General features: G+C 38.9%; 1 protein-coding gene across 4 annotated transcripts in view; it reads left to right on the top strand.

Moving 5' to 3' along the window:
- The window catches only part of NTRK3 (neurotrophic receptor tyrosine kinase 3), a 441,983-nt gene that overhangs the window by 320,739 nt on the left and 96,537 nt on the right, over positions 1-24,707 (top strand). For 2 of the 4 annotated variants that reach the window (XM_026709349.2, XM_087941348.1), the window contains one exon: positions 19,273-19,493. The exons of the other annotated variants lie outside the window; for them this stretch is intronic. In XM_026709349.2, the coding sequence (XP_026565134.1) occupies positions 19,273-19,394 (122 nt within the window). In that variant the 3' untranslated portion in view covers positions 19,395-19,493. Of the gene's footprint in view, positions 1-19,272; positions 19,494-24,707 lie in introns of those variants that run through there. 4 annotated transcript variants of the gene reach the window in all.

The following is a 24,707-nucleotide window of genomic DNA, read 5'->3' as shown; positions in this document are numbered from 1 at the left end:
AGAATTGAAGATTGAACTTTGGAGTGGAATATATATATATATATATATATATATATATATATATATATATATATATATATATATATATTCTCAAAAGATGTTCACAGTCATTGGTTTACCCCTTTAATATGCATAAACAACAATAGGTAACAATACAGTGGAGAATTTAGCATTGAGTATTAAAATTAAGATAGTAACCACTCTTATATGTATCAAATAATTTAATGTGTTTTGCAGTTAATGCTACACTGAGCTCTAGATATAAAATATAAGCAATTTGTCAACATCACAATTTTAGAAAACATTATTAATATAGACATTTTTCTTTTCTTTATTTGTTTGTTCTCTTTAAAGGTTTGTTCTCTTGATCATCAGAGTCTGGTCAATACTGTATAAATACCACTGCACCCAAATAATATAATATTAAAAACCTGTGTTTTATAATAATGCAATAAAACTGTATCAAAGAAGATTTCTTCAGCCAGTGAGCTATATACCCACAGCAGTTGGTTAGTTGTAGGCACGTGAAAAGCTTACTATTTCTAGAACAGTAGGCTTTCTGCATATCTGCTATATTTATTGGTTTAGGATTTCTTGTTGTTCCTGTGGAACAGGTTACTCTCTATCCTGTTGGGAAATGGTTCTTGAACTGAACAACATCTGAGTATGGAAAATCATTTCAGGAGGAATTTTCTTTTAGTAAATAATTCATATGGCAGCTAGCTAAGTGCAATGATCAATGTACCCACTGTTGAATGTTTCCTAAAGAAACATCACATCCTTTCTCATTTATTTGATGATCTCAAGGGCAAATTGATGAAAGGAACAGAGGTTACCACTTGCACAGGGTCCAAACTTGTGGGTTTCTATTAGAGAGTTTCTGCCTGAAAATAATGAAACTGATGATTGACAAACAACACTACTATTGATTTTGCTTTATTATTATTATTTTCAAAGCACCAGGTTCTTTCTTGATGAGGAGACTGTATTTAACATCTGACTTGTTAGTGTCTTGTTGTCCAACAACCTCCACGTAGCTCATCCCATCCAGTGCCCTGCTTCTTCATCCATCTTTCTCTTGAAGTTTGCATCAGGCATCATCCCTTGGCCAAGAGTTAGGTCAACGTTTTGATTTAATTTGGGAAGGGAGTATCAAAGAGAGTGGGCAAAGAGGAAGATGCCCAGAGAAAGGTTCTCTCAATTTTTCTGCTGAAGTCAGCCTGTACATATTATCATTTTTAACCAAACAAAAATAGAAACATTGTATGCATATTTGCTTTATATAATTCTTTACTAACCAAGACATTTTCTCTTACCTAGCTCATCTTAAAGGAGAATATCTGTAGCTCGGAGTTAAAATGAGGGCTCCTTGGTGCTCACTGAGCTTGGTTGTTTTCTTCCAAATGTTTCATTACCAAACTAGGTAACATCATCAGTGCTGGAAGGAAGTGGGGTTTGCTCTTTGTTATATATGGGAGCTAGGACTCCTCACTGGCACGGATGATGTCACCTTGTTACAGTATTGAAATGTCTACAAGAAAACAACCAGGCACAGAGAACACCAAGGACTCCTATCTCATCTTGCATATCTTTGTTTCCATTTTACCTGTGCTGTTCCCTCTTCTGCTTCGTATGTGGCAGCTGTGACTAGTTTGTTCACAAGTGGTTTGTTCAACCCCAGTTTATTTTGAAGCAAAATGCCATAGCAACTCATACCTTGGTTGCCAATTTCGATGCCAACTGGTACACTGTTATGTAAACTTCTGTGCCAGATGTATTGCTTTCTCTAGCTTAGTGTTTGTGGGACAACATGCAGTGTTGCCCACTAAAGCCTTCTACATGCTCATCTAACTTCATCAGGGCCACTGTTCCAAAAACTAAAGTGACCAAGTAATTAGCAGAACATAGCTGGTGAAGGGAGGACTGTTTGATGAATAAAATTACAATGTCGACAGTAAAACTTGTGTTGAGAATATTTAATTCCATAGCTCCCCTTGTTATAGTGGCAGCTGTTGTATTCTTAAGGGGAATTTAGTGCAAAGACCACTTCCTGACACAAGTATGCTTTTTCATAAAAATCTTCCAATATTCTGAGTTTCAGAACATATCACAGAGTCGTTGTAGATTCTCAGTCATCCAGGCAAAGGTGTTGGAAGGTTGAATCGTGGCAACTGGACCAATTTTTGTTAGCTTGAGATGTTTTACTACTCACCTGAGGGCAACTCACTGCCTAACTGACTTGTGCTGATGGATGACGCTGCTTCGATGAATAGTGAAACGTCTCAAGCTGACAAAGCATTAGTCCCGTTGCCTTGATTCAACACTTTTGCCTGGGTGACTGAGGGTCTTCATTGACATATTGGAACACATTTTGGGGAGGAAAGCCCTGAATCGGTGTGGCAGGCTGGTACATTCCAATGACTCACTGCCTTAACTGACTTGCTCTGATTGATGAAGCTGCTTGGATGAGCAGCAAAATGACTCAAGCTAACAAAAAAATTAATCCATTAATTGCCGTGATTCATCCTTCATGGAGTCAGAATGGCAGTGATTGTATTGCTTTTGGCAGATCTTCCAGTTTGAAGGTAGGGACTCCTATGGCACCGACGTATTTGCAAAATGTAGGAATTCTGTTATGTATCACATCTCCAACTGCCAGAGCTTCACTAAACAACAGGGGGCACCTTCTGCAGGTGTGGCTGTTTCACTTGTTTGCTGCCCAAAGATTAACACTATCCCAAAATCTGTTCTGCAGTTTTCCTTTAAAGAACAGTTTAGTATTTCTGTCTTATACTCAGAATACCTGCACGTTTCTTCAATGGCATTTTTTAGCTCTCACTTTATTGTGGTGAGATTCCAGCAAACCCTGCAAATCGTTTTGATGACATGACTCTCCATCAATCCACTGTGCCAAATGCCCCAAGTTTCTTGATTTAAAATGAGAACTTCCTCCCCTAATAATTACTTTGGGTACTGAATGAAACTGCACTGGGAGTCAATGAGATGCTGACCATTGGACAGATGATCGTGCAGTGAAAAATAGGATGCTCTTATATTCTCACTCAAGGACAACTCTTTTATAATAAAGAAAAGGGCAGCCCGACCTTAGGATAAAATATTCTTTGAAAAACAAGAAAGCAATTCCTTTTCCATCCAGTTACCTGAGAATGAAATGCAAAATAACATTTAAGCAGAGCAGTGATGCTGCCCTATATGGTATTTCCCTAATGTGAGTGGAGAAATTCAAAGAACTACCTAGTAGTGCTGGCAGTGACCTTTATCATTTTGTGAGTTTGCATCATTTCGGGGCATCCACCCCAGAAGGAGAAGCTCTAATTCTGCCACTTAAGCATCATTTTCCTGACATGGTTTCCTTTCTTGTTACCTGATGGTTACCTATTGTAAAAAAAGAAAAAAGTAAGTAGACACGAATGAATCAACATATAATATTAACAAATAAATTGGGGACTCTCTAGACCAGGGGGGTCAAATCCAAGATCCTTGGGCTGGATCTGGCCCATGGGGTGCTTAAATCTGGTCCATGGGACTGGCCTGGAAATAGCAAAGAACCAGCCCTTGGTCCCTCTGCTGGCCAAAACAGAGAGTGGAAGGGCCACTTGTCACCCCCTCACACTTCATTTTGGACTCCAGGGTGCTGCAGGAGGCATCTGTCCTGTCTCCCCCATCTCAGCCAGCCTATAGAGGAGAACTACAATGCTGATCCAGCCCTTGAAGAAATCCAGTTTGACATCCCTGCTCTAGACCAAATTGCTAGATTATTCAAGGCCCATTTCCCAGAAGATGCATGGATTGACCCTTATGGTGTCCCTCAAGCCTGACTGACTTTGTAATAGTTGAACAGTGTTGAGGGAATTATTTGTTTAGCAGAGTGATGGCTTTTGGGAAAAAACTTTCCTTGTGTCTAGTTGTTCTGGTGTGCAATGCTCTATAGCATCATTTTGAGGGAAGGAGTTGAAACAGTTTATGTCCAGGATGTGAGGGGTCTGTAAATATTTTCACAGCCCTCTTTTTGACTCGTGCAGGATTCAGGTCCTTGATTGAAGGCAGGTTGGTAGTCTAGTTACTCTCTGAAGTCTGTATCTGTCCTGTTGGGTTGCAGAACCAAACCAGACAGTTATAGAGGTGCAGATGATAGACTCAGTAATTCCTCTGTAGAGCTGGATCAGCAGCTCCTTGGGCAGTTTGAGCTTTCTGAGTTGGCGCAGAAAGAACATTCTTTGTTGTGCTTTTTTGATGGCGTTTTTGATATTAGGTGTCCATTTTAGGTCATGTGATATAGTAGAACCTAGAAATTTGACGGTCTCTATTGTTGATACTGTGTTCTCTAGTATTGTAAGAGGTGGTAGTATGGGATTGGAGGACTGAGAATCTCCATAGACACTCAAGCCTGACTGTTTCTCCTCTTATCGAAGTACTTCAAACTTCTTCCAGCCTCTTTTGACCCCATTTCCTTCTTACTCTCTATGTAATGGTAAAAGATTGGATAATTCCCCAATATTGGGAGCTGAACAGGAATTGTTGTATTCCTTCTTATTCCTTTTTTCCCATCTACTACCTGCCTTGAATGCTGATCATTAGCAGACCATCTGCCTGTGAAAGGGACTCACTTCCAAGATCCAGGATTTGATTGCCCCAAACACATATTGGAGAACAGGGCATCCCACAGGAACTGAAGCTTTTATCAAAACCTCTCACCACTGCTCCTTACCCCATCCCAATGTGTATAGAAAATGGGTAGACTTGCATTGTGAAGTTGCAATGATGCTTTCAACATTTTGTACTATTGAACACCCATGGATCCCTCTATTAGGGACTATCTGAAAGGGTGGGATTCAACCGGAGTTACTACCGGTTCGGTGACTATGTTTTGTGCACACATGTAAAAAAACCTTAAGCTGAGCTGCCCGGACAGCTGAAAAGCGCTGCACGCAGGTGCACAGCGTTTGAAAACCTTCTTTTTTTCCTGCTTTTTCAACCGCAGGTGTGCCACGCAAAGCAGCAGAGGTTGAAAAAGCAGGAAATAAAGGACAGGTAAGAGCCCAGGAGGGTGGGTGGGCCAAACAGCAGTAGACACAGAACCAGTTCGGTGTCTGCTGCTCTTCAGAGCTACTGGTTCTATAGAGCCAGGCAGAACTGGTAGCATCCCACCCCGACTATCAGCTATTCAATCTCCATGGGACGTCCAATCTCTTTTTCCTTTGGTTATTTATTAATTTGCTGCAGGATTGTTGTGAATTTAATTCACAAGTAAGCCTTTCGCCCATCTTGCTCATCATTCTGGTGCTGAGAAAAGGTTACATTTGCACAGGTTTAATCAAGTTAATTTAAAAACTAATAACCTGGATGGTCAACATGCTGAGATTTCTCACTGTTTACCGTAGTTTGGATTTTGTAGTTTGGTCTGTTGTGAAAATCAAATCTGCTCGGTTACGCTATGATCCAATGTCCTATATAACTCGAGAAAAAGTTTTAACTCATTAACCAGAGCCAGTATATCATGGGAGTGCAGTCTATAAATAAACAAGACTGCTGCTTCTATTTATTTCTCTTTGTCAATGACTAAATACAACTTTTGACTGCAAGAGTCAAGGAGAGTGAACACTGAGAGTTGCTCGCTGAAGCTTAGAGTCAGGAAAACACCATTTTTTATAAATAATAATGCCAACTGTAATTAAAACAAACAAACAATAGATTGTTGCAGAAGAGAAAAATGATTAGGCAGCAGCTCTCTGCTGGGTTTTACAATATTGGTGCTTATCTTTAAAGAGAAGGAGCAAGAAATGAATCTCATCAGCTTATATGCAAGGAAAGAAGGCTGTCACTGCCAGATACATGTGTAAATTCATCCTGGCTTAGATGGGAACAAATAAGAACACTGCTGGTGTTTTGGCCAGATTTAAAAAACAAAAAACAAATGGGGGAAAAATTCAATAAGAAGAATGTTAGAGATAGGCAAGATTGCAAGAATTCCTGTAGCCCTGGATAATCAGAACTGTTTCTATAGTGGGAGCCTAGGATAGGAACAAATGCTTCCCTTTTAGTTGGTAGGGGTTTTTTTTTATTCCTTTGAAGATTTGAAAAGTGAAGGACACAGTAACTGCCAAGATGCATATTTCCTGTGGAACCCCCACACAGACTGTAAAATAATAAAAGCAGAGGTTGGAAAGGAACACTAGAGATAAGAGAAAAGGTGTAGCAGTGATAATGAACAGCCAAGCACCTGCGGGGAGTTAGCTATCTTGAAATTATACACAGGCAATGGTTGCCCAAGATATTTGGGAGACTTAAGACTGTGGATGATCTTTGAATAGCATTTTAGAAATCACTCAAATGCTTGGACCCCATGGAGAAAGGTAGGCAAGGGTAACACAAACAAACAAAAATCCAGTATCATTAATATGATTGCAGACCAATATTTTCCTCCCTTCCTGTATGTTAAAAAATACAGTTCAGTGGCAATTTTGGGAGAGATTTTGGGGTATCAACCCAGTTTTGGAGGAGACTCATAATGTCTTAAGCCTCTGGGTTGTATTGCAGGGAATCCTTGATGTATGACCAGAATTGAGCTCAAACTTTCTCTTGCTGAGTGAGACAGTCATTAAGTGAGTTTTGTCCCATTTTGCAACCTTTCTTGCCACAATTGTTAAGTGAATTGCTGCTTACTGTCAGAATTTTGATCATATAACCATGGAGATGCTGCAATGGTCACAAGTGTGAAAAACGGTCATAAATTACTTTTTTCAGTGCCATTGTAACTTTGAACAATGAGCTGTTCTAAGTCAAGGACTATCTGTACCCTGTTTAACAAAGTTGACTGCTTTAGGTGAGATATTTTCTCAAGATGAAAGTAAAATATGCCATTCGTGCTACTGGGATATTCTTCCATCTATGATAGATGAGTATAAATTATAAGTAATGTGCAAAACTGGTTGCACATGCATATTTTTGTAATTTTTTAAATCTTCAGTGGATATTAATATTTTTGCCCAAATTGATAGCACTTCAGATATGGAGTTGACATTGCACATGTGCTTAGTTTTGGATCATTTGAATGTATTTCCCAAAGACCAGATTAAAATGAAGATGGGAGCTAAATAAGGCAATTGTGATAGGAGATGACCAGGCTGTGCCCAAGGGAGAGGACAAACATGTTATAAGTCTTGAGTCCCTTCGTGCCCACAAGAGATCTAAATCCAGCTCTTCTTGAATTCTGTTGACTCTTATCTACCACCAATTTGCCTTGAACATTAGTAGTTCAGATTCTTATAGCAAGCTAGCTACAGGATAAACTTGTATTCCTTTTGAATAACTCTGGTTCCTGCTTTCTTGATCCTGACACTTGAAAATACAGGTACATATCTTACAAGAGACCTATTTACTCAGTGGAGATTACTTAGAGGTTAGCAAGTACAAACTGCTACAAAAGTCTCCATAATCCATGAATTATATTAAACATTGGCCCTTCTTGTATAGATTATTAGTTATTGATAAATTTTACAGCCCATATTTTCATCCCTTTTTAGACATCTCAAACATATAGAAGGTAGATGCTCAATTTAAAAACACAAAGAAAAATATGTGTTAAGTACTAGGACAGAATATATAAAATCACTTTAGAAAGACAGTCAACAAGGAATAAAAGAAGCAAAACTAACAAATAGCTAATCAATTGTTAAATAATGTGTGGGAGTACAATGTGAAAAACATGACAAAGTTACAAATATGGCAACAAATAGTTATGGTCAAACCATGCATTAGTGAGTGGTATCTTGGTAACTGTATTGGTATCTGATGTTCTTTGATTAAACGTTTGGATAAAAAAGATGGTATTTTGGATGACACACATTTAAAAAGCATACATTTGCAGCAATGCATTCTTAAAATGGAATGTTAAGGATGGACTTAGAAGCAGGCACTTTAGGGAAGAAAAACACACACACTTTCCATATTTGATAAAAAGTACAAAGAGCAATGGATGCGCATTTTCCAATTTTACAACAGGCTGGAGTCATGCAACACTTCTACTATCCTCAAGTATGCATTTGATGTATGGGGAAATACTCTTAATAGAACCAGGGGACTTCATATTTTTATTCATGTTTTGTAAATATGGAGTTTCAAATGATCTAAGCATATAATTTCCAGTATGTGGATCCTTTAAGATCTCACAGTGAATGTCCAACCTTTGGCCATGAACAATACAATTTTACTTTCTCTATTTCTTTAATATTAGCGCACAACTATTCTTTGGGGTGTTATTTCATACCAAGGTCAGGCTTCAGTATGTTGGACAGGAGCAAGATACGCCTGTATTCTCTCTGGCCAAATATACTATATAATATAATATAATAAATATATACAGTATATAATAGTGTAGTGAAAAAGAACCAGGGGTGACATGACAGCAGTGTTCCAATATTTTAGGGGCTGTCACAGGGAGCAGGGGAAGGCAAATCTATTTATCAAAGCACCAGAAGGCAGGACAAGAAGCAATGGATGGAAGCTTGTTAAAGAGAGAGAACAATGAACCAGTGAAATAGGTTGCCTTTAAAAGTTGTGGTGTTCAATCACTGGAAGTTTTTAAGAAGAGAGTAGACAGCCAAAACTGAAATAGTGTAGGATCTTCTGGTTGAACAGGGTAATCAGTGGTGGGATTCAAATTGTTTTATTCCTGGTTCAGTGGGCTGGGTTGGTGGGCGTGGTTTGGGGGCATGTTTTGCCTAATGTGGGCATGCAGCTTTCCCCATACCAGCTGAGACCTGCAGTGCCAATCAGCTGAGAGGATAAAGAAGAGAAAAGCACAGGAGAAGGTAGAAGGGCTGATCATGCACTTTTCTCTTCTTTTTCCTCAGCTGATTGTGGAGGATTTTTTTTCCTCCTCTCAGCTGATCATGGGAGGATTTTTTACTACCGGTTCAGGTGAACCAATCTGAATCGGTAGCATACTACCACTGAGGGTGCTGGACTTGAAGACTCCCAAGGTCCCTTACAACTCTATTGTTCTGTTGTACTCTTGCTTATGTCTTGGGATGTGTAGCCTTTGACTTTGATATTCTCTCACACAGCACTGCCTTAGACTCTCACACATCACTGCCTTAGTTTCAACTGAAAACAGTCTTAGATTAATCTAACAGACTTGGCTATGCTTCCTCAGCCTCTGGGATGGTCTCTGTGCATTATGAGAAATAAATGTTCCTCATGTCCTCTTAGGAGAGCATCTTGGGGTCATAATGGCCACCAGAGAACTTCTGCTGGCTTGTCACAGCTATAGCTCAGCTTAATACAGCTCTTTATTCATTCCTCTCCTGAGATTATCTTCCTTCAACTTTGCTTAAATGATCCCCCACCCTGCTCCACTTCCTATTTGCTCTGGGTGCACAGAGTAAGGGAAGGGGAAGCATTCCAAAGAGTTTGGATCTGTGCCCTTTTCAGTTTATCAGACTTAAGTGTTTTGTAATTTGGAATGGCTCCATACCTATAAGAGGTCCAGAAAAAACAAAATGTGCAATTCTGGAAAAATGCATCAGGACAATAGCAGGAATTAATGTAGGAAAGATAGCCTCTTAGTAGACATTGCATAATTTCAACCTGAACTTTAAAGGCTGAAGGATCTTTGCTGTAGAAATGTCAGGGAATGGACTTTTGTGTGCCTCTTCTCCTTCCTTTTCCGGTTTACACTCCAAAAGGTGCTTTTCCAAAAGGCAACTGAACTTTCTTGTTTTTTTTCCTTGAAAATGTTTTGCTTCGCATCTCCAAGAAACTGAAGAAGCTTCTTGGATAAGACGCAAAACATTTTCAAGGGGAAAAAAAACCCCAAGAAAATCCAAGTTGCATGGTTGGACAACCATGACCTGGATGACTGAGAATCTCGATAGATAATTTTCCAGTTTACAGTTCTTTTTAACGTAAACAAGCACCAGTACTGGTCAGTCAGGGCTTTTGAGACATGCTTCAAACACACAGCCTGAGCTGACTTACAGAATGTGTTGAGTTATATGTGCAAATGGAATGTTTTAGACCAGCGGTGTCAAACTCGGGTCATCATGGCAGTGTCATGTGACACATTGGGACTCCCCCCTTCACTAAACTGGGTGGGGGAGGGGCCAGTACATGACACATCCAGCCCACAGGCTGCGGGTTTGACACCCCTGCTTTAGACTGAATTTCAGATGTTTTCTCAACAGAGCCATTTCTCGTATTGAGAACTCATCTGCCTAACCATAGGGCACAGATACTCTGGGAAATTAATTATAATAGGACATGTCCTCAGAACACTGCCTTCTTCTCATCTGTTGGCAAAAGCTGAAGAACCTTAAAATTCTTTTTGTTTTAAAAAAGTGTTCTCTTTCTTAACACATTTTTTGGGATGGACATGATTTAGAATTGTTCACTGACAATATGGTGGATGATCTGTGCTCAGCTCCCTTTGGTTACTTTAGGCCAGGGGTCTTCAAACTTGACAGCTTTAACACTTGTGGACTTCAACTCCCAGAATTCCTCCTCCAGTCATGTTAGCTCAGGAATTCTGGGAGTTGCCAAGTTTGAAGACCCTTGCTTTAGGCAGTTTCAGGCATGCTTTATCCCCTCTTCTCCAGTTCCAATTTGCAGTTATTTACCTTTTAGCAGCTGGAGAAACCTGTAATTTCAGCAAAGGTCCTCTTTTATATCTGCCAGGTGGCTAAGCCAATCCCTAATTCACATAGCAATGGCATTTAAGGTTACATACTGCCTCATAGCACTCTCTGGGCAATTTACAATGTAAGCATTATTTGCATATTATCCCCAGCAAAGAGAGAAGTAAAAGCTGTAAACAAGTTAGGTGTGGCCAAAACATTATAATAGCAATAGCTCTTAGGCTTATATATTGCCCCATAGTACTTTACAACATTCTCTGGACAGTTTACAGAGTTGGCAAATTGCCCCCAACAATCTGGGCCCTCATTTTACTGACCTCAAAGGGATGGAAGGCTGAGTCAACTTTGAGACGGTCAGGATTGAACTCCTAGTTATGGGAGCTACAGAACTCTTTCTGCTTTTTCGCCTCTCACTTCTTCTGTTATTGCCTCTCACTTTTTCTGAGCAATTCTGAAAAAGTACTAAACCTATGTTAAATAATATCTGTTTTTTTTTAACATGATTACACTGATATGAGAAGGGGCTGGAGATGAATTGCATTGGGTAGGAGCTCTCCTGATGAACTTTAGCTGTTGGTGGGGCTACTGTTACACTTGAATTTACCACCTTTTAACTTGGGATTTTGAATTTGTGTCTTTGCACGTGCATAAATGCCTCTCAAATCAGGTCACCTTCAAATCGAATTAACTTGAAAGTGTCCAGAGCAATTGAGAAAATCCATTGAAAGGTAATTTACTTGGAGCTGAATATTCAAATCCAGTAAATAGACAAGCCAAGCATTTCCCTTCAGGCAAACAAATACAAAACAGCCCCTTTAGACAAACCATTTGGGATTTTTAGTGTGGTTAATGTGTTTAATTTTCTATCATTTTAATGTGGTTTTTATGCTGGTTTAATTTTGATTAGGAGTCACCCAGAATTGATTTATAAGGTGGGTAGTTGTTTAAAGAAGCATACATATATAAAGATAAATATTTCCCCTGTCCAGTTGTGTATGACTCTAAGACATGGTGCTCATCTCCATTTCTTGGCCAAGGGAGCCAGCATTGTCCAAAGACATTTCTGTGGTCATGTGGCCAGCATGACTATACACCAAGGCACATGGAGCACTTTTACCTCCCCACCGAAGTGGTACCTATTTATCTACTCACATTTTCATGTTTTCAAACTGCTAGGTGGGCAGGAGCTAGAGCAAGTGATGGGAGCTTATCCCATCACACAGTGCTCTGGTCTCAAAATTTCCAGCTGACAAGCTTAGTCTGTTTAACTGCTGAGCCATCGTGCCCCCCTCCCTGAAAACATATGTAGACTATTTCTACATAGTGTTTACATGGGAAATCATGTAAAAATAAGACCCTTTGATTTGCAAACTACTCTATACATATAGAATTTGATCATGGTCTCTCACCAGGATCTGTCACATTTTGGTTCATTGGGTGTCATTCTTTCAAAAGTTTTGTGGTAGCTCACCTTGACAGTACCAATAGTACCAGGCTAATTTTATTCCTGTAAAGTGGCACAGATTCCAACATTTTACATGGAAGAGGTACGACTATCAAGATGATTTTGCAATAGTTTCTTACAATGCCCGCTCAAGGATAAGCCATTGAACACACTTTAGAAAGATATTATATATTGTCCTCTAAGAACATCCTTCCTCCACCCATAGAAACTATTCCAGTGGCTTTTTGTCTGAAGGGGAATGGGGTGGGGATAAGGGGGGAATGGCCACAGGTGACTAATAATTTGCACCTTATAAGCCATACACAAGAACAGAAAACAGATCTTGGCTGCATATTTCAAACTGAATACTCCTTGGAGCACGATTTAGTATGTTAAACAGAACTCTAATTAGCACTTTAAGGAACGGATGCTCTGTTTTGTGAACCCTATTCTAGAAGCAACTGTAAACCTGACAATCCCAATGATTTGTTTGTTTGTTTATTTATTTACCTGCTTGTCCTTTGACAGTTCAAGGTGGTTCGCATAGAGATATCCCCTAATTTCATTCCCCTGGGCCATGAGAAGACAATCACCTACTAAGATTTGTGACTAAACTGGGATTTGATCTGCCCACTCTTAGTCCAAAGCTACTTTCTTCTATATAATTTCAGATCTTCTTTAGCTATATATAAGAACAAACAAAACTGCTTCTTTCTTGGTCAGGCCCCTGATGTTACTTTTACTAACTGCTAGAGGTCTCCAGGTTTTGGTATCTAAACATTTCCCGATCTGGAAATTAAATCTGGGCTCTTTGGAATGAGAAGCAGATTCTGGACCACCGATATATGGTTCTACCCTCATTAGAGGGCTTCTTTTAGAATGATTTTAAATAACCTCAGACTTGGGCCAGTGTGTACATGTTGGCTATAGTACATAAAGAGAGCAAGAAGAAGGTAAAGCTATGTATTTCTGATTCTGTGGTTGCTACTAGTTCATCTATGTCTGCTCTCATGGCCCAATAGGAACATTTGAACCTTCTACTTGTGCGGTTCCTCTACCTTATCATCAACTTCTTCAGGGGTGCTTGACTTCTGAATGCTGTTGAATTACATCTCCCAGTATCATACCTGTGGGTCATGATGACCAAAGCTTCTTGGAATTGTAGCTGACAAAGGTTGGGAGAGCTGCATGTCCCAAATATTTAATATATCCAAATCATAGTGGATCAGCTGCAGCAGCAATGATAATCATAGATGGCAACAGCAGGCACTCCCAATTGTGAGAACAATTTTCTGACAAAGCCATTTCCTATCAGTGAGACCAATTAACCAATAGAACAGCTTGCCTCTTAGGAGTTGTGGATGCTCCATTGCTGGAGGCTTTCAGGGAAAAAAGTGGGTGCATGAGCCACGGTGGCACAGTGGTTAGAGTGCAGTACTGCAGGCTATTTCTGCTGACTGCTAGCTGCCTGCAATTTGGCAGTTCAAATCTCACCAGGGTCCAGGTTGACTCAGCCTTCCATCCTTCTGAAGTGGGTCAAATGAGGATCCAGATTGTTGGGGGCAAGAGGCTGATTCTGTAAACCACTTAGAGAGCACTGTGAAGTGGCATATAAGTCTAAGTGCTATTGCTATTTGGATAGTATAAGAACTGTTGCCTTGGGCAAGGGGTTGGATTAGAAGATCTCTACAGTCTCTTCCAGACCTATGATTCTAGGATTGAGATATCATATTTATCAATTAAGTATACTTTGCTTGGTAGATGACAAGGGATCATGAAAACCATTGGAAAACTGTGTGCATAGGTGTGTCTTTGTGTTTTTGTGTTTGTGTGTGTCTGTGCGTTGTGTTGTATGAAGGTGGCAGAGGAGAAATGTAGTATTGGTGGTGAAAAGGCAAGGGGGACAGTGAACAAAGGCCTTTCTGTACCAAGCAGCATCATTTCACCTTCCAGCTTCCCTTTCCAGCCACTGGCTTCTCATCATAGGAGGTTTCTATCATGACCTGCAGACCAGTCGTAATTCACTCCAAGCCCTTTGTCTTCATCTGCAAATATCAAAGCCTCCCCATGCTCATGCTTTATTCCATGATTGCCAGGAATGTCATCACTCACCAATGGGTGAAAGAAACAAATGCCTTGTCCAACATCCTTCCCCAACTTTCTACGTTGAAATTTTCATGATGAATGGTTTGGATAGCTTTGGGCTCCATTGCTTTCTAATAGCCTAGAATATACCAGGGTAGGGTATTCTTTCCCCTGTCCTCAGTTTCCAAAACGATTTCCAGCATACAGCAGCTATTCTTTTAAAAGTTAAACCACATTTTGGATTGCAAAGCAAGGAGTTCTAATCGTGCCCCTTTCCTTGGTCCTATTTTGAGTTTAGATTTTAAAACTCCAGCTGTATAGATAGTCCTCGACTTACTTCCATTTGTTTAGTGACTGTTCAGGCACATTACAAACATCATGAATTCTTTATGATGAGCCATGGTGGCACAGTGGTTGGAGAGGAGTACTGCAGACTATACTTCTGCTGACTGTGGGCTGACTGCAATTTGGCAGATCGAATCTCACCAGGCTCAAGGTTGACTCAGCCTTCCATCCTTGGGTAAAATGAGAACCTAGATTGTTGGGGGCAATATTCTGACTCTGTAAACCACTTAGAGAGGGCTGTAAAAGCACTGTGAAGGTGTATATAAGTCTAAGTGCTATTGCTATTATAGTCATAACACATAGGGTCATAGGATTGCCAGGATTTGCAAGTTTCCTAGCCAACTTCCAACAAGCAAAGTCAATAGGGGAAGCCATATTTGTTTAACAACCTCATGATTCGATTAACAATTGCAGTGATGCAATCACAAGCATGGCAAGGAAGGTAGTAAAATTGGGCACAGCTCATTAAACAACTGCCTTGCTTCGCAACAGAAACTCTGGGCCCCATTGTGGTTGTAAGTCGAGGACTACCTGTAATAATAGTAGTAAATACCTGGTAGTAAAGAGGCAATATTCATCCAGATGCAATCCATATTCCAAAGCCTTTTGAGATTTACTAATACCATATTCCAGGTTTCTCCTGACATTGTTTATGTCACTTAAATATATAGGTAGACATAGACCAATACATATATATATATATGAAATACCTCCAAGCAAACATCATCCTGGTTTCTGATCCATATGAGATAAACTTGGGCTTTAGGATAAGCAGCAAACATATAAGAAAATATTCAAGAGCATTTTCACAAGTGACATTCAAATAGTCTTTGAATACCTTAATCCAGGCATACATTTGAAAATTATTTCTAGATCTAAAAGCAAAATGGAGAGACTGAATCATTAATATCTTCCATATAATTCAACCTTCTGTTTCCAAAATGGAATAACTGGAAAATGTAGTATGTAGAATATCAAGGAAAGTTTTGATTATTTTGTTAGATATGACATTTAAAGATATATTTTACACCTGAAGATTTTATTTAGCTAACCTTGGGAGAAATGCAGACTTACACAATTGCTGAGAATTCTGAGTGTTGAAATGCATGCATCTTGAGGTCATTCAGGTTGACTCTAGTCAGTGTGATTAATTACTAGTGTCAGTTTCAGGCTAGAGGTATTCTAGTGATTGCTCAATCCACTGTTTTTCAGGTAACTTTTTCCAATATTGTCAACATTCATTTCTGCTCAGTACAAATTTTGGGAGTTGTAAACCAATTTATCCAGAGCAAAGAAGTTTGGAGGAAGCCGACTCATTTCCATATTGACCTGCAGCATTTTAGAATGCCCTAAATTACACGTTAATAGTTAAAACAAGGACTTTTGTAATATTTTAGTTTGTTGGAGGTGAGTAAATAATGTCATTGTTACAGGAGAGCAACATTATGAAGGAATAATTATAACTCTAGTGTCGCTTCCATAAAGAATGAATCAGGTCAGTGTGCTTATATAGCTGCAGCCTCCTTTTGAATTTGCAAGCTGTTCTTTATGCCTTCTGCATCTATTAATGATGCAAAAGAGAAAGAGAGACTGAAGACTTGTGAAAATGCTCTACAAATAGATTCTACAGCTTCCAGTGACAAAGGGCAGGTAGCCCCATGAGTTGAAGGATTGTTGACAAATGTTTCCCTGAGACTGATTGTGACACGGAGGTGTCTGCCAACTTCACTCTTAGCTAGAGTTACCCTATGGTAAGAAGTGTGGCCAATAAATTTGATAAATAATAATTTTAGGAGGAATTATAATTCACTCTTTCCAAAGATTGGTACAGTCTATTGCCATATAAAAACCTTTACCTTACATTTTTCCCCAGTTCTTGCTGAGATTGGTGAGAAAATATTGGCTTCTGTTATTTAAAATGATGAGAAGATGATCTCTAAGAAATTCTTAAGAGTGGTGTTTTTTCATGACTTTTTCAGCTGCATTTGAGCCCATACTATTCTTGTTTGAACAAGAGCTATATATATTATTATTTTTTCAGAGATCTCTGCCATTTGCCTTGTTTCTCATGCTTCTGTTAAATTCCAAGGGAAAATACTGGCAAGGATCTCTTCCTAAAATTCACCAGCTGAAAAGAGTTTTATACGATGGAGAATATTACAACAATGTTGTATTACAATATAATATAGGAAACAAACTTTCATTTAGGTAACCAATTCAAGTGCTTTGAACCTGTACATATATTATGGCCATTTTATGTTTCTTCTTAAGTGCTGAAACATCCAGATTTCCAAAATTCAGTACAGACCAAAAAACAGTCAGTTCCCAAAGGAACAGCAGATAAACTGTTATAGTATATAAATGCTACTCAGAACGAGTTACAAATTGGATATATCCCAAAAGATCTTAAATAATCTTTAGGAAGTAGGCACTCTATCAATTTAGACAGAACAAGAACACCCAAGATTGAAGAAGACAAATCAGATTGATATCAGTTTGGTAGAATGTTGAAAGCTGATGTATTGTGTTGGTTAAAAATATGAGTTATAAGCTGCAAGTACCTGACAAAAAAATCCCTACGTTGAGCCTCTTCTGAATAAATGTTAGTCTCCAAATTCACAGTTGTGGCCTTCCATCTGTTTTCTAGAAGTCTAATGCAAGCAATAATTTTCTGCTGCAGACAACTTAGAAATCTAGGCTAGCACCAAGCAGGAGATTGAAAATAAAACTCTTCATGAAAACAGAAAAGTAGCAAGCAATGTCTTATGTCCAGTCTTGCAAACCAAGAACTGAAAAATAATCTCTATTAAAAGTCTGATGGGCTTAAATTGCTGTTTTCTACTCTGCCTTCTGTACAGAACAGACAAGGCTATAAATAGTCAGCTATCTCTTGTAAAATTGATACTCATGCACACAATTTATTCTTGGGAATTAGAAATAATTTGAAATATCCTATATAATTTTACCAAAGTGGAGGACATTTCTACTTCCCTTAGAACATCACAGGGAATATTGCAGTTGAATAGTTTTTTACAATTAAGCAGTATTTTGCAGGGTTTTTTTAAAATCCTGTCTAAAAAATAAACTAAATAAGGTTGTTTCCTTCTTTTCTCTTCTGTTGTGTGGTTTAAATTCATCCAGGCCCAAGAGGTCTGGGAACTCTTCCAGTAGGTTACAGATCAATAAAGCAGAGCATCTGTGTAATGTGGAACCAAGATGTTTATTGAGAACTGTCTCTGAAGTTCTGGTTCCTCCTAATTTGCCACTTGTTGCAGAGAGTCTAAATTCTCTGCATTCTCCACATTTCCTAAATTTTGGTGAGAGAGAAGTTCCCTGAGAATGGGTTCTAGCATGAGTCCAAAAGCTCGAAAGACTAAATCTCTTTTCCCTGTAACCAACCCAGATTGGATCCTGCAACATTATCCTGGGACATGTATATTTGCCTTCATTCATGAGAGTCTAAATTCTTATGGTCTCAAAGATAGCCAGACCAATAGCAATAGCACTTATATACCGCTTTACAGTGCTTTACAGCCTCTCTAAGTGGTTTACAGAGTCAGCCTGTTGCCCCCAACAATTTGGGTCCTCATTTTATCCACCTCGGAAGGATGGAAGGATGAGTTAAATTTGAACTTGGTGGGATTTGAACTGCCAAATTTCAGAGAGCCAACAGTCAGCAGAAGTAGCCTGCAGTACTGCACTTTAACCACTGTGCCACCGAGGCTCATAATTGCCAATGCTGATAATTGTACCTCCAATTCTGTTTGCTGCTTGTCTGCTGTCTCTGTTTCTTTCTTTTTTTTTCTGAAAACAATCTGGGGGGTGAAGAGAAGGCAAGGAATGAAATCCATCAAGGGGCTTGCTTCCTATAGTTGATTCATTCCCATCTGAATGAACTATTTTCCAAAGTGAGGGAAAGTCACTTTGGAATCCTAGCCATATCCACCACTCTTGCTGTTACTGAGGCCAATAAACAAATTCCATCTTGTTCTGAGCTCATGCTACTAAAAAGCAGTGGGGTGTATCAAAGCCTTGGTAGATTTTTCTCAAGAGAAAGTTCCATAAATGTATTCGTTACCCCTGCCTCACTTGAGTCTTCACTGGAGAAGTCACACCAAACCAAGTGAAATCATAGTAGAGATGAAATTCAAACCCAATTCTCTTCATCTTGCAACTTATTTGTCACTATATTATATGAGCTTTCACTAACCCAGAAGAGAAGTGAACAATGAAGAAAGGAAATTGCTTTAATTCTTTAATATTGTAGGCCCTCCAGAGTTACCTTATTGTAAGATGGGCAGCCAATTAATTTTACAAATAAATAAGTGAAAAAAAATTAATTCTATGCAAGTGAAGTTTCCTTTAAGAACAGCAACAACAGAAATTCTATAACACTTTCAGAGAGCGTCAGATCTTGAACGGGCTGGATTTTATATCTAAAATTATATTTAATTTGATATCTTTGATTTATGTCTAAAACAAAAATATACCAGCTTATACATCGCATGAATATAACCCTTCTGCAGACAGTATGATGGTTTATTCTGCTTTAGTTTGTTTTCCAGATAATTATATGTATGTCGCTACTTCTCTATTCCTTCCTAGTCTGAATATTTGTTTTGTGATAAGAAGATTATTTTTTCCTTCCTCCCACTCTTTATTATCTCTTCTGCTTTTTTTTGTTCTCTTTTGTTTTGTTTCCTTCCTCCCCCAAAACCCCCATTCCCCCCACCCCCCTTTTAGGTTTCAGAGAAATTATGTTGAATCCAATAACCCTTCCTGGACATTCTAATCCTCTTAACCATCATGGCATTTATGTTGAAGATGTCAGTGTTTATTTCAGCAAAGGACGTCATGGCTTTTAAAAAGAGCAAAAAAAACAAAAAACTCACACACAATCAACCGTGCAAAAACAAAAAAGGCGAAAGACAAAAAAAAGTGAAATCAAAAAGAAAAAAAGAAAACCACCTCCTCAAAAGATTCCTTGTTTCAATGTCAAGTTTGTTGGTTGTGCCCTTTGAGAGATTTGGGACACTTCACAAAAGCATGGTCTGTACACAGATCAAAGCCACCACTGGGTGGGATTGGACCTCAGTCTGCATCCTGCTGAAAACAACAACAACAACAACAACAAAGGGGTGTACTTTGTTTTTTTTTCCTCCTGCCACCAGATCAAAGGAATGTTGTCCTCTTCTCCTTGTGTTCTTTTTTTCCTCCAACGGTTGCCATGTTGCTACAAGGCATAACAGGAGAAAATTATATTTTGTTGTTGTTTTTGTTTGGGGTGGGGAGATAAAGATGTTCTCAAAGGATCCGTCACACAACAGTTGCACTTTTCTTTATATTTTATTTTTTCTTTACATATAAATAAACAAGACCCAAGCAACTGATCCGAGTCCAGCAATTTTAGTGGTGCTCTTTTCTGCCTTGGAATCCTTGCGACATCGCAACCTTCAATTAAGACCACCCATTCTCTCTCACTTGCAAGTAGTCTAAGGTTATGGGAGAATACTCCAAAGCAAGAAGAGACGAGGCTTCAGAAGATATTTTAATCGAGTGAAGACCCTTGGTAAGAAAAAAAATAAAACGAAGGCAGCCTCTAACGCTCCCAATTCTTCACCCCTGTCCTTATCTGTCCCCATCTAGTCATAAAGCTATTGTACCGGAACCTATATGGAAAGCAATCAAGGGGAAAAAAACCTGGGCTACTATGCTTACCCTCCAAAAAAAATAATAATAAGATGATATTGGTGGCTTTGTTTTGAATACAAAAAAATATGTTTTTTTGTAGAAGGATCTTCTGTTTGTGTGCGTGCGTGTGAGTGTATGTGCCTTTCATGCATTTGACCTGCTCTTCGGCTATCTCGGTGTTCCGTTTTTGTACACCAGCCCCTTCCCTCCTGCTTGTATAATGGCTTTATCTCTGGGGATGGGAGTTGTGTGTGTGTGCAGGTGTGTGAACGGGTGTATGCGTGTGTTTGTGAGATGGTGGGGAGGTAAGTTGCTCCTGGACTTCACACCTTGGATGGATGAGGAGCGGTGTTGCAGATCTCAACAAGTGTAGGGACAAAAAAATGTAGAAGAAATCCACAAGTTTTTTTTATTATTATTATTTATCTCCGATCTGCAAACCAACCATTTTTTTCCTGCCTTCCTGGCTCATTTTCCCTCCTCTTCCATCTCTTCCATTAATTTCTCACCAAGTTAGAGATGTATTATAATTCTGTCATGCACCCTGAATGTATGGTTGGCTCAAGGCATACAAACTAAGCAAAAGGAGATTGGAATAAGAGTCTTGTCTCTGGCGTTGATACAAATATTGATTCTAGACTCAGATCTCTCTCTCTCTCTCTCTCTCTCTCTCTCTCTCTTTCTCTCTCTCCCACTCCCACTCTCTCTCTCTCTCTCTTCTCCAATGGGAGCAGGAAGAATGTTGGCCCTTGAGAGAAATATCTGTTGGGGATTTTTTCCCCCATTTTCTGATGGAAAAAAAAATGGAATGATCAATATTAGATAACCTTCTTTAGAGTCTTAGTCAAATGTAGTAATAAAATGTGGAACATAAAATCATAGGGCTAGAAGGGATCTCGGAGGTATTCTAGTCCAACCCCTTGCTCAAGGCAGGAGGCCTTATATCATCCTAATCAAATGGTGATCCGGTCTATTTTTGAAAACCTCCAGAGACGGAGCATTCACAACTCCAGGAGGCAAGGTGTTCTATTGATTAATTGTTCTCACTGTCAGAAAATGTGTCCTTCTGGATCTCTCCTTAATAAGCTTCCACCCACTATATAGGAATATATCTACAAATGCAAAACATGGAATAGCAAATATGTTTCCTATGGACACTAATGCATTCTAAGGCAACTCTCTTGATGCTCCCGACTCCCTTACCCCACACTATTTATATCACTATTTTCATTATTATTTCATTGAAAATAAAGGTGAATCTAGTACAGGTAGTCCTTGATTTACAACAGTTCATCTAGTGGCTCTTCAAAGTTGCAATGACACTGAAAAAGTGACTTATGACCATTTTCACACTTATAATCTTTGCAGCATCCCCATGGCCACATGATTGAAATTTGGATGATTGGCAACTGGTTCATATTTTATGACGGTTGCAGTGTCCCAGGGTTATGTGATCTCCTTTTGTGATCTTCTGACAAGCAAAGTCAATGGGGAAGTCAGATTCACTTAATGCCCATGTTACTAATTTAGCAACTGCAGTGATTCGCTTAAGAACTGTGGCAAGAAAGGTTGTAAGATGGGGTAAAGTTTCCTTAACATCTGACTTGTTTAACAGCAGACAGTTTGGGCTCAGTTGTGGTCATAAGTTGAGGACCACCTGTAGGCTATAAAATTAAGCATTAAGACTCCAGCAAAATGTTTATCTGCTTCCAGATCCTCTGAGCCTAATAACCATCTTAGAAGTAAAAATAGTTTATTGTCGAAGCTAAATTTTATTTGGAAAAAAATACCTATCTCCGAGGAAGGAATAGGGAACAGCCTGGGGTAAAGATTAAGGACTGTGATTGGAAGCAACCGTACAACTTTGTCTTTTGTTGAATTGATGTTGAGTGACTGCCATGCTCATAATTTAGGAATAAGAAAGTTCCCAGGGACAGCCATTTTTTAAAATATCCCACGGCATCCTCTCCAAATTACAAATATTCCCACTCTGAAAACTGTGTGAAACTGTTATTAAGGACAAGTGGTTAGACAGGCTGGACCAAAAATATTTGTTTAGATTTTTAGCTTGTTGCAGAGAATTATTTGAGCTATCAAATTTGCCAAATGTTTCTGCAGCACTGTAGAGCTTCCAAAATTGCTTATCTTGATCAATTACTCTCTTGGGGTAAGATGAATGAAGACTGAAGCACTGAAAATCTTTCAGAGTTAGGCATACTGCAGAGGCATTTTGTCTTTACGGGGTTTTCTTTCACAAAAATTCCTAAAAATGGCTGAAATGTCTTTTTCTGCAAATTGCAGAGGAGGTTTATTTATAAAACGTATCACTTTATTTATTTTCTTGCTGGTTTTCTCAAATAATCAAGGCAAGTGCAAAAACCACGGATAGCTTTAACAATGTGGAAAAAGCCACATGAATTCACCCGATCCTTAAGCTTGAAACAGCAAATCATTTAAATAAGAACTGAAAACCAAAATTGTAACATCACTATAGGTTTGCTTTTGTCAAAGCAGGGTAGGTTGGAAATTAACATAAGTTAATTTCCACACTTTTAATAGATATGCCCTACTTTTTCTTCTGAATAAAAATTGGAAGCACACTTTGCTCCTACATTTCAAAAAGGTTTGTTTTATTGTGTGTCATGTTAAGTTCAACCCATCTCCAAAGTAGCCTATTCACACAATTGTATCTTGTTTTCTTTTATGTATAGCCCGCTATTGTGTGTATTTAAATCATTTTCTTAGGGCAAAGTATTGCGGAGAAGGAGCCTGGAAAACTGAGGAGCAGGTGTTAATTCCTTTATTTGAAGGAATTAATATATTTTAAAAAGGGGTGAAATGAATGAAGAACACAAGCCTTGGGCCATCAAAATTGGAGACTTTAAGTTGTGAGCCTTAAGGAGAGAGAGAGAGAGACAGAGACAGAAAGAGAGAGAGAGAGACAGAGAGAGAGACAGAGACAGAGAGAGAGACAGAGAGAGATGGTTTTCAATTTTAATTATTGTAATCATTACCTCATTATTGAATAAGAACCCCTCATTCCAAATCATTTCTCCCTTCTCTCCATGTTCATCATCTTGTGCTATGAAAATGGGAATTTCCCCTTTCACAGAGACTCTAGAGGTCTTTATGTCTAGTTTCTTAATAAACACTTTATTTTCTAATTAAACTGCTGCACTGACTCTTTTCTTGGGAAGACAAAAGGATCAATAAATTTCCCAGCAATGTGTCATGTTTTTATTTTGGTGGCACTGTTGGTAATCCAAAGGTTTGCATTTTAGGAAGAAGGACATTCCTTGAGCTAAAGCATCCCTCTGCTATTTGCCTGGATCAAACATGCATCTATATTTCCTTCTACAGCTGGAAGTTAGGTGTGTGAGTGGATTTTATGGAAAACCCTTTCCTTTGAGTTGTACGAGTGAAGCACGGTTGTAATCAACCAGCAGTGGGATCTGATCATACCACTAAAGTAAGGAGCAATTTGTGAAAATAGAAAAAGCTAATTAATTATCAAGTGTATGAAGATTCTAAGCAGTGTTAGTTGGAGGCTGTCCTTCTTGGGTAGGAGAAGGGAGTTCCCTGGTAGGGCGTTCTTGAATCTCACAGGGTAATGGGAGAATGCACTAAGTATATTTTATTCAATAATAGTTGGAATATGGGATCATATGGATTCTCAGACTTGTTAAAGCAACATCAAACATATTTTAGTTTGGTGGGCAGAGTTCTTAGTGGTCTCTGAGTTTGGTTGTTTTCTGGCAGACATTTCATTACCCAAACTAGGTAACATCATCAGTGCTAGTCCTTACATTTTCGTGCTTTCTGAAGCATATAATGCCTATATGTGGTACTGGTAAGCTGAAGTTACCTAGTTTGGGTAATGAAACATCTGAAGAAAACAACAAACCAGAGAAAACCACAGTCGTCCTCCTCCTCCTCCTCCTCCTCCTCCTCCTCCTCCTCCTCCTCCTCCTCCTCCTCCTCCTCCTTCTCCTTCTCCTTCTCCTCCTCCTGGTTTTTGAAGACATATCACTTCTCATCCAAGAAGCTTCTTCAGCTCAGAAAGTCCAGTTGCCTCTTGAAAAAGTGCCTTTGAGACAACCATGAGCTGGATGATGGAGAATCTCCATAGACATATTGTTTGGTGTGCATTCTCCGTAACTAGGAAAAGTCACTATCTATTGAGTTATATCTTTAATTAAAAAAAAAACAAGGCAGCCAATATTTTCAAACAGAAAGACCTCCTCTTAGATTAGAGAGGCTGTGATTAAACTATTTTTAAAAGTCATGATAAGGAAGGTATATGGGCCAGCTCTGTGAAGATTAGAATGACTTAAGTAATTTCCTTACATGATGGAGACCTTATTCTGCTCCCTTTTGGACCCCACAGAGCCTCTGAAAAGACTCTTACACCAATGCCTCAAACGTGATTCAGACATTCTGACAAGCGGAGTGTTAATGTGTCAATTATGAAATAAATTCTCTTCTGG

This window comes from Pseudonaja textilis, chromosome 13 (assembly GCF_049901715.1).
Source record: "Pseudonaja textilis isolate UNSWEBS1 chromosome 13, rPseTex1.2, whole genome shotgun sequence".
Taxonomy (NCBI): Eukaryota; Metazoa; Chordata; class Lepidosauria; order Squamata; family Elapidae; genus Pseudonaja; species Pseudonaja textilis.
Note: the sequence above shows the minus strand (reverse complement) of the source record. Positions and strands in the feature narration are given on the sequence as shown.